The sequence below is a fragment of the Panthera uncia genome, assembly GCF_023721935.1.
Source record: "Panthera uncia isolate 11264 chromosome A1 unlocalized genomic scaffold, Puncia_PCG_1.0 HiC_scaffold_17, whole genome shotgun sequence".
In the NCBI taxonomy this organism is placed as follows: Eukaryota; Metazoa; Chordata; class Mammalia; order Carnivora; family Felidae; genus Panthera; species Panthera uncia.
Genome location: NW_026057577.1, coordinates 127,330,182 through 127,340,611, shown reverse-complemented (window position 1 = coordinate 127,340,611; position 10,430 = coordinate 127,330,182). Strand labels below are relative to the sequence as shown.

At 41.6% G+C, this 10,430-nt stretch overlaps 1 protein-coding gene across 3 annotated transcripts in view; it reads left to right on the top strand.

Annotated features, from left to right (window-relative positions):
- PDZD2 (PDZ domain containing 2) overlaps positions 1–10,430 on the top strand; it is a 363,661-nt gene that overhangs the window by 258,421 nt on the left and 94,810 nt on the right. For all 3 annotated transcript variants that reach the window (XM_049648230.1, XM_049648231.1, XM_049648233.1), the window contains one exon: positions 4,774–5,275. In XM_049648230.1, the coding sequence (XP_049504187.1) occupies positions 4,774–5,275 (502 nt within the window). The remainder of the gene's footprint in view (positions 1–4,773; positions 5,276–10,430) is intronic.

Below are 10,430 nucleotides of genomic sequence, written 5' to 3'. Positions count from 1 at the left end.
TTTATTTTATTTTATTTTATTTTATTTTATTTTATTTTATTTTATTTATTATAAAGCACTTTTTGAGAGGAAAGGGAGGTAGAAGGGATTAAGTTACAAAAGGTGTTTGGAAAGGCCAAGTGAAGTGAGGAACCTCAATACATTCCACAGGGAGGATTCTAGGCTAGAATTTAGAACTTCATTTCTGGATATGCTTGTCTTTCCTCATTTATCTTAAGGCCATCCTGGGATGGTCAAAATCAAATTAATTTAATCAATAATTTTATATGTCAGAGGACAGTTTCAAATTTGGGGAAGAAACCAAAAAATTACTGAAGAGGAGACTTATTTTTCTGGACCAGGATTATATTCCATTTCTTCTTTCTCAAAGACTAACTTTGAAGTTTAAAGATTCTCATGGTGGGTAGGAATCCTTTTGAACTGAAAAGGGATTTGGACATATGAGTTAGCTAGAAAGGCACTGGAAAAGTTTGGTGAGTCATTTCAGTACAGATGGATAGGGAATATGGAGGCATTACATACAAGGTGGATGGAAGAACTCTAAGAAAACTACCCCCAGCCTAACAGTCTTTCTCACCAACTTGCTGTAGCGTCCGTAGTTGATTCATTACACTTTGTCTTCGGGATGACCTTAGAAGATTCAGTGTCCAGGAAGGAATAAAATAACCTGTCATACAGTTCCTTGAAAGTGTCAGAGCCTTATTTATTATTAGGAAGTCAGGAGGGGATGAGGACATGGTGCCAAACTAAAGATAAACTCTTGCTTTGTAATTTTGTTGAGTATGGACCCTGCAGAAGGAATAAACCTCCCAAGATTCTTGGAGCTTCTGAGAGTAGAGATTTCCAAGATCCTATACTCTGACTCAGTGAGCCAGCCTTTTTGGTACTGAAAAGAAGGTTTCTGCACAGAACCCATCTAATTGTCCAGAGCTTAATACAAAAGATAGAATCCCAAAAGGAATTGCCTCTCCAGGTGATATCTTTTTCAGGTTGATAGTTAATGTCCAGGAGACCTAGGACACCTTGGACATAAAAGGAATGTTTGGGGGCGCCTGGGTGGCTCAGTCGGTTAAGCGTCTGACTTCGGCTCAGGTCATGATCTCACGGTTCGTGAGTTCAAGCCCCGCGTCAGGCTCTGTGCTGATGGCTCAGAGCCTGGAGCCTGTTTAGGATTCTGTGTCTCCCTCTCTCCCTGACCCTCCCCCGTTCATGCTGTCTCTCTCTGTCTCAAAAATAAATAAACGTTAAAAAAAAAAAAAAAAGGGAATGTTTGTTTTTCCAGGGTTCTGTTTTGTCTTTGGCACTGGATCAATACTTTGGGGATGGCCTGCACCTTTGATCTCTAGAAGCCTTCCCAAGAAACTAGCATTCACAGTTCTGAACATGCGAAAGCAACTTGGAGATGACCTATTTTAACACCCTCGTGTTACAGACAAGGACACTAGAGTAATTGAGACAGCACAGCAGCACAGTGGACATAGCATGGGTTTGAGAAGCAAGAGGGCCTCAGTCCAGCACTTGACATTTAGGTGAACTGGGGCATATTAATATTTCTAAGCCTCAGTTTCTTCTCTTGCAAAGGGTGTTCTTAAGGAGCACATACTCTAAGAAGTAACTCTGGGGCACCTTGGTGGCTCAGTTGGTTGTGTCCAACTTTCAATCTCAGCTCAGGTCTTGATCTCAGGGTTGTGAGTTCAAGCCCTGCATTGGGCTCCACACTAGGCATGGAACCTGCTTTAAAAAAAAAAAAAGCAATTCAAAACTTGGCAAGAATTATTATATTTGCTGTTATTTTTTTAAATTGAGACCTAATTCATATAACAGAAAATTCACTATTTTAAAGTATACAATTCAGTGAGTATATTCACTGTGTTGTGCAACCATCACCAGTATCTAATTTGAGAACATTTCCATCGTCCCCAAAAACTCTGTAAGCAGTCCCAATTCTCCCTTCTCCCTACTCCTGGTGACCACTAATCCACTTCCTGTCTCTATGGACTTGCCCATTCTGGACATGTCGTATAAATGGAATGACATGGCCTTTTGTGGTCTGGCATCTTTTACCTAGCATAATGTTTTCAAGCTTAAGTTATGACATATACTTCATTCCTGTTATTGCCAAATAATATTCCATTATAGGGATATACTACATTTTGTCTATCCATTCATACATAGGTTGATGGAAATTTGGTATCATTACCATTGTTTTTACATGGTTGGGCCAAAGCCAGAATGAAGACTTGAGTGTCTGACTTTCCCCGTGGTCCTGTTTTTACTACCTTATGCTGTTTTTCATAACATCTGACATATGTCTTGCATTAATAGTAGTGATTTGCTCAAAGAAACCCTTACAGTCTGGCTAATAACTACCCTGAAGATCTTATATCTTTACAAAAATTTTTCCAGTGTGAAAAAGATACACAATTCAAAGAATGAAATTTAAACATTATAGAGAAATTATACTGAGAACCAAGTTTAATTTTCATTTTCCAGACTCTAGTGGACCTCTCTTTACACCTCTTCATCTCATTATATTTCACAGTACAACCTGAGGTCTATATGGTACCTTTTATCTACCTGGTTTTTATGTGTAAGTTCATTACCATGTTTTATAGCCCAGGATCAAAGAAAGTTTTTATTAGCTTTGGTGGTTGTTTAAGGACCCATCTCTCTTGTTCACTCTACTCCATGGCAAAAATTCAGAATTATTCTGCTCTTCATGGAGACTGGCATTGTCATTGCATTAACCTGACCATTAGGTATGGGTAATATATGCCTTTGTCCCAGAATTTAGTACATTTCAAACGCAACTGGTTATGGACGCAACTGTCGTTATGGACGCGACCCCTTCCTGTAAACTGACTATCCCAGCTCTCAAGTCTGAGCTTCAAGCCTGGAGGAGGAGCAGCTTGGTATACTTGAAAATGTTCTGTTTCTCATTTATTGAGGATGTGGGCAACCCTTTGTAGGCACATGAAGGCCAGAAGCAGTCCAACACATTAAGGATTTGGTGGTTGACATTCTTTGCTTGTGATCAGGTGATGTGTAGAATGTGGCAACATTCCAGTGGTGAAGGCGTTTCCCTGGATCCATCTGGGGTTTGTGCTTCCTTATCTTGGGTGGCATAAGTAGAGGGTCCAGCCCAGCCTAGTTTCCTGACTTTGAGCAAGTGTGTTTTCTTTGCTAAAGCTTTCATGGTCCTGAATACCACTAATTACTTATCTTGTTTGATGTTCTATTTATTGTTATTCCTTAAGATCTGGAGTAGTTATTGTGTGTCAGGCTTCACATGCATTATCTCACTTATATTATTTCCTGCTTCTAAGTGTTTGGCACCCCTCAAGTACATGAAACGCAACTGAGCCCAGCCTCTGCCCTCTCAAGCCAAGCATCCCTGAAGAGGACATCCCTGCCCTTTCACTTTTCCTGGTTGACACAGTTTCCAATAGCCTTCTGTATCCTAGTCACCCCATGTCTGCATGGTTTTCATTGGGGGTCCTCTCAAAGTGACACCCAGACTGAAAATGACACTCCTTGTGTGCCAGGAACAACCCAAACTAGAACCATTATCAAGAAGTGGACTTGAGGGGCGCCTGGGTGGCGCAGTCGGTTAAGCGTCCGACTTCAGCCAGGTCATGATCTCGCGGTCCGTGAGTTCGAGCCCCGCGTCAGGCTCTGGGCTGATGGCTCGGAGCCTGGAGCCTGTTTCCGATTCTGTGTCTCCCTCTCTCTCTGCCCCTCCCCCGTTCATGCTCTGTCTCTCTCTGTCCCAAAAATAAATAAAAAACGTTGAAAAAAAAAAAAAAAAGAAGTGGACTTGATGCTCATTTAATGCAGCACACACTTTTCAATGCTTATTACCAGTTGTGTCTTAATTCCAGCCAACACCTCTCCACCCCCAACTCAGTATCTGTTTTCACTGGAATGCTGTGAGGCAGTGATTCTTGTTATTGTGCAATTGATATTTTCATCCTAAGAGCAGAACTTTACATGTCTCTCAGTTTATCTATTCTTTACCTTGGGAACTTGCAGAGTAATGACATCAAAACTATATGAATGGTGGGGCGTCTGGCTGGCTCAATCAGTAGAGCATGCCACTCTTGATATCTGGGTTGTGAGTTCAAGCCCCACATTGGACGTAGAGTTTACTTAAAAAAATTTAAGTTTGCGGGGCGCCTGGGTGGCTCGGTCGGTTAATTGTCCAACTTTGGCTTAAGTCATGATCTCGCGGTTAACGAGTGCAAGCCCGCACTCAGAGCCTGGATCCTGCTTCAGATTCTGTGTCCGCTCTCTCTCTGCCCTTACCCCGCTAGTGTTCTGTCTCTCTCTGTCTCTCAAAAATGAATAAAAATTAAAAAAAATTTTTTTAATTTAAATTTGTTTTTTTAACTAGATGAATGGGAGGCTAGCATAATTCTGATGTAAGAAATTGTTGAGGGAATGGAGAATTATTGTTTTTGTAGTCATATGTAAGGATTGGCTCTGTGAATAGAAAACTCCATTTCTAATTACCTACTCTAGGGTTTTTTTCATTAGTAATTTCTAGCTCGTGGGGATTTTGGTTTGCTTGGGGGTTATTTTTAGCATCAACAATTATGTAGATTAAAAGAATGAACTGAGCATTGAGCCTCTTTGGGAAGCTTAGTACCTCTGTTGCTTCACCAGGTTGTTAATCACACGGGTTCCGCGGGTGCTGCTGAATGCGTCTGCCCGATGCGCTGGTCGAGATGGATGGTGTGAGGGTTTCATCCGGCATTTCTGTGTGTGTTGCAGTTACCTGGCTGAGCAGTGCTGGAATGGCGGCTTTATCTACCTGATCATGCTGCGCCGCTTCAAGCACAAAGTTCACTCTCCGTATAATGGCAACGGTACCAACAGCTCTGAACCAGGAGAGACGCCAACCTTGGAGCTGGGTGACCAAACTGTGAAAAAGGGAAAAAGAGCAAGAAAGTTTGGGGTCATTTCCAGGCCTTCTACCCACAAAGCCACTGAAGAACCCAAGAGCAGTACTGGCTGTGAGTTGGACAATGACCCCATCTCTGAGCCGGACAACGGCCCAGACCCTGAACTTGGCAATGGCCATGCTTTTGAGCTAGAAAATGGCCCGGAATCTCTGAAGGAGCTGGCTGGATCCCATCTAGACAAGTCAGAAGCAGACAGAGGGACAGAGCATAGAATTCCAAAGACAGATGCTGCTCTACCTACAAGCAATGACAAACGTCGCTTCTCAAAATCTGGGAAGACAGACTTCCAATCAAGTGACTGCCTGGCACGGGTAAGCTTTTGTTTGCTTATCGAACCTGAATTTCAAACAAAGTACTGTTGAAATAGCTTTTAAGGCTCAGAAAATCTATCTAAGATGGCCTTGTATTTAGAAGCCAACACATTTAGTAAGACAAATGATCAGAGGACATAACAATAACAACAACAAAAAATCCAAATCATTTCATCCACTTAAATAAAGAGCTAGTTGAGTGATCCTAAGTGGAAAATTCAAGCCCTTCTGTGGTATAATTTGAGTCGTCTGAGGCCCAGATAAAGTACTCGAACTGCATCATTATTTATCACTACTGTCACCAGTGGAATTGCCACTAGTGAGGCCAAGAATTCCTGGTGGCAATTGATAGCAAAAACATTCAAACATTCAGTCCTCAGTATTACACAGGAAGGATGTTCAACACTCAGGGAAACATCTGCTTTTATTTTTAACACTTCAAAACCAGTGATATTTTTATGGGTTTGTGTTATTACGTTGCTGAATTCCAGTGAAGTTGGGGGAAATTTCACAGATATCTCTGATACTATGATATCCAGCTGTGATGGTCAGGGTTGGTCTTACCTAAAGGCAAAGCAGATGTGGTATACTCTGAGTGGTAACAGGTCCACTTCTAGCTTCAAATTTTCTCCTCCATTGTAGCCAACATTCTCTTATGAAATTATATTTCTTTAGGGCAAGCACGTTCCTTCCAAGAATCTTCTTGGCAGATATGCCTGTGGGTTCCTAAAGAAGCAGTAACTTGCTATGTTGTTTCTGATTGGTTTCCTCTCTGAGTCCCTGTAGGAGACACCCCTTAAGGATGAAAGAGAAAGTTGGGAAGATAAGAAGCATCAAGTTCAGCTTTGCATACTGCTGAAATGGTACCCTGGGAATGAGTCTAATTTCTAGAAAGGCTATTTCATGCGTATTTCTCCAATCATAGCCAATCTGTATAATGGGATTAGAGGAATCAAAATAATCCCTCTCTCAAGGAACCATGTTCCTTCATTTTGAGTATCTGGGTGGTCTTCATAAAGCCTTACCCAAAGGAGGCATGATTTGTAGATAGAATTGTAAATAAAGGAGAAGAAAAAAGTAATGTCTCTATCAATGATTTTCTACCAACTTTATGGTTCTCCTCAAAAAAGAATTAAGGTCAATAAAAAGATTATAATGTGGACCCCCCAAATTAAGGACAATAAAAAGATTATAATTTGTTTCTTTCTGATGAGTACTATATTTGGATATGACTTTTTCTCCTAATGATTAGATTATGAATACACAGAAAGCTGAGGATGAGTAAGTTAGGGAGTGTTGGTTAGCTTAATCATTTTGAAGGTTTAAGTTAGCAAAAGAGACTAAATCTCACATATATTCCAAAGAATAGGCTTTCATTTGGCCTAGGACACAGTAGAAATAATTTGGAAATGACTTTAAAAGAAAAAAAAAAAAAACTTTTAAGAGGCTACTCATTCTCTGCTAACCTTTTTTTTTTGTTTGTTTGTTTATGACAGAGACAGAAACAGAGCAAGAGTGGGGGGGGTGGTGTGCAAAGAGAGAGGAAGACGTAGAATCTGAAGCAGGCTCCAAGTTCTAAGCTGTCAGCGCAGAGCCTGACATGGGGCTCAAACCCACGAACCGCAAGATCTTGACCTGAGCCCAAGTCGGACACTTAACCAACTTGAGCCACCCAGGTGCCCCTCTCTGCTAAACTTAACTAAAAGCAGTAACATAAAAGTGAATTTCTGGATTAGACTATTTGAAGACTACACATATCAGACTTCCTTTGCCTGGTTTTTGCACTCAAGATCAAATGTCAAAGAAGATATAAATGAAATGGTGATTTAAAAAAAAAACAACAAAATCTATTGCCTTTAGGACATTTTTTTTAAAGCCACATGCCTATAGAAAGGAGAGATCTGCCATCTGGACTTTGCATTCTTCACAACTGCCCATAATCTATAGATTGAATGTTGACCCTGGGTTATACTTTACATCTTAGAAAGTTGGAATGGGCCATACACCCTTTTAGGCATGAATATCTTTTAGGACCCTTTTCAAACCAAGAAGCATCATCATTCAATGCATTTACCCAGGATTGATAGAGTTGGCAAGAAGTAGATCTTCACTGCTTCCCCAACATCCAGATTGGAACCAGTAGACCATCACAGAAGGTGGTGTAGGTTCTTGGGCTGAGCGGATTTTTATTTTTACTCCAGGATGAGCCCAAAATCATGCTAAAATGGAATTTCCAGAAAAAACAAAAATTAGGCATTTACCTCTTAAACCCTTGGGGCAAAAAATTCTATTCCATTTGAATAATGGGAGATTAAACATGTCAGCATTGTTCTGTTTCTGCTTTATTAATGATTTAATATAAATCTACAAAGAATAAATTACAGAATAGGTTTATAATCATTCAGACCATTTTTATTTGTGAGATGCTTCTTTTCACAGACTGTTATTTGTTACATAAAAATAAATCTTCTGTCTTTATTTTTATACCCTCTTTTCCTTTAACAGAGCTGTAGGAAACATTTTATCTAGTAAATATCTTCTTTTAAAAAAACATATGTTTCTATAAAATATTAACACATAATAAGACATATGCAACCAGATTAATTTTTTAAATTATAAAAGTTGGGCCCATTGTCTAAAACGTTAGAATCTCCTAGGACATAGATAAGCAGTTTTAGAAATGAGTTCAGAGTTCCTTACTCCCTGTCTAGTGAAGATCATTATTCATCCAAGGGAACAGTTCTTGCAAGCCTGTTTACTACAAATGTGTATTTTTGTAATGCAGCATGGTAAAAATAAGTACAACTTAGTCACATAATAGGGAGAAAAAGAACCCTACCATTTACCAGTCAGGCAAGTTTCTTCATAGTTGGCATGTGTGTCTGTGGGTCCATTTGTGGTCTCACCCTAACACTTGTAATTCACCCTATAGAGTATCCGAACTCTTCCCTAGACCTTCAGCAGAGACCTCAGGAAGGCTGAGTGGTTCAGTGCAAGTGGTCTGCAGAGACCTCAGGAAGGCTGCCCCAGGTCTGAATCTGCAGGAAAAGGTAACTGAGGAGAATCACATCCAGGACATCTCCTGGGTAGTTTTATGTTTGCATCAAGCAGAGACAGCATGAGGATGATCCTATTCTAGTAAGCAATGGGTGAACGTCTATCCTTCTATGTGGTAATGTCTCCTAAGTCCGTGTCTGCTCCTTTACCTCTCTCCTGAGCGCCCCCGCCCCAAGCTTTCTACCACCTACCTGCAGTAGGTCTCCCATCTTAGATATTTCACATCGATGCATCATTTTCCCACCCAGCTGGCTCCAATGTTCCAGGTCCCATCACTCTCAAAGTCGCCCAAGCCAGAAACCTGAGTTTCAGCTAGCAGTTACTCACCTGGTTTGTCTATAACTTTCCGTGGTTTTGTACTGACAGTCCCATGCCAGGAAATTGGGACAGTTGGCATCCTGGAGTCAACTGAAATACTGGCCTCTTCCTTCCCCATGTCCAGTCGAACACCAAATCCTATCAACTCTGGCTCCCTGTAGGGTCTCCCTCCTCACCCCACTTCTCTCTCCCACTCCCACTTCTATGGCTATAGGTCTGGACCAAGCTGCTTTCGTTTCCCATGTGGGTGGTCATAGTAGTCTGCTACCCATCCGTGTCCAGTGTCTTCCTGTCATCTGCTGTCCCCACAGCAGCCAGAGGGACCTTTCTAAAGAGACTCCATCAGTCATGCATGTACCTGCTCACACACACTGCAGCTTAAGCCCTTTGGATGGGTCCACTTTACCCTCAGGGTAATATCTGAACACCTTAGCTTGACAAAGCACACGAGGCCTTTCACTCTCTGATCCCTGCTTAACTTTTTGCCTTCATCTCTCACTGCTTTCTTCCTCCTCAGTTTAGACTGAATTAGCCACATTTTTTCCCAAAAGGCTACCCTATCTCCTGTGAGCCTTTGCAGCTGCCGCTCTCACCATTCTGTTTCTTCTCCCCTCCCCCATGTAGCTTAGCGTCTTCCATTTCTGGGGGACACACTCCTCTAGGAGGCTTCTGGGGACCCCCCCCACCTGTACCATCTTTAAGCATCTCCTCTTTGGGCTCCTGCATTATCCCCTCCTTATCTTGATCAATGCATGAATCCCACATATTCCAGTTGCCATAGGGCTTGTTGTGTCCCCAGTAGACTTTAAGGGCAAGGACCTTATTTGTCTTTGTGTCCTGGCTCAGTGCCTTGCACCTGCAGGTGTTCTGTGCCCATTTATTAATGAAAGCACCCAAGAGCTCCAGGCCTAAGGGGCACCTGGGTGGCTCAGTCAGGTAAGTGTCTGACTTCAGCTCAGGTCATGATCTTGTGGTTCATGAGTTCAAGCCCAGCATCAGACTCTCTGTTGTCAGTGCAGAGCTTCCTTCAGATCCCCTGTCCCCTTCTCTCTGCCCCTCCCCAAATCACATGCACACTCTCTCTCTCTCTCTCTCTCAAAAATGAATAAATATTTTTTAAAAAAGAGCTCCAGGTCTGAGAGATGGGATACTATGTTCCAGCCCTAGTTCTTCCTTCCCCAACTCTGTGGCCTTCAAGCTGCCATGTTCTTTCTCTGAGCTTCTGTTTTCTCACCTATAAACTGAGCATTTTGGTCTGCTACCTCAGGAACTTCAACCCTGACATATCACACATCATTTCTTACTGATCATTCTAAATAAGAAGGGATAAGCAAACAGTCTCAGAATCTAAGTTTGCAACTAGAGCCAGACCACTTACTGCAGTAAAATTCTAGTTGGATGATGTTTCTTCTCACATTTGGGGAAAAGATGCTATTGTGAAATATTATTTTTGGTTCCAACAGAAGATGAGGTCATTTAAATGCTGCCGAGACAGCTCCCTTTAATGTACCACCTCTGTTTTGTAAATAAATCCCCCCCCCTTTTTTTTTTGGCCTCTGTGAGGAGATGCATGTATGAGCTCACACAGTAATTGGCGTTTTTATAGGAAAGGGTAGCACTTCAACAACATTAATATAAATGTCCATAGCGTCCAGTTTTGCGTGGTTTGGCTTTTTCTCAACAGGCTGACAATCTCGTTGCCCTTTAAGCCAATGCAAAAGGAAGCAAAGGCTTGAGCCATCTGTCTAGACAGGATCTGTTTCAGAACTCAATCATCTCT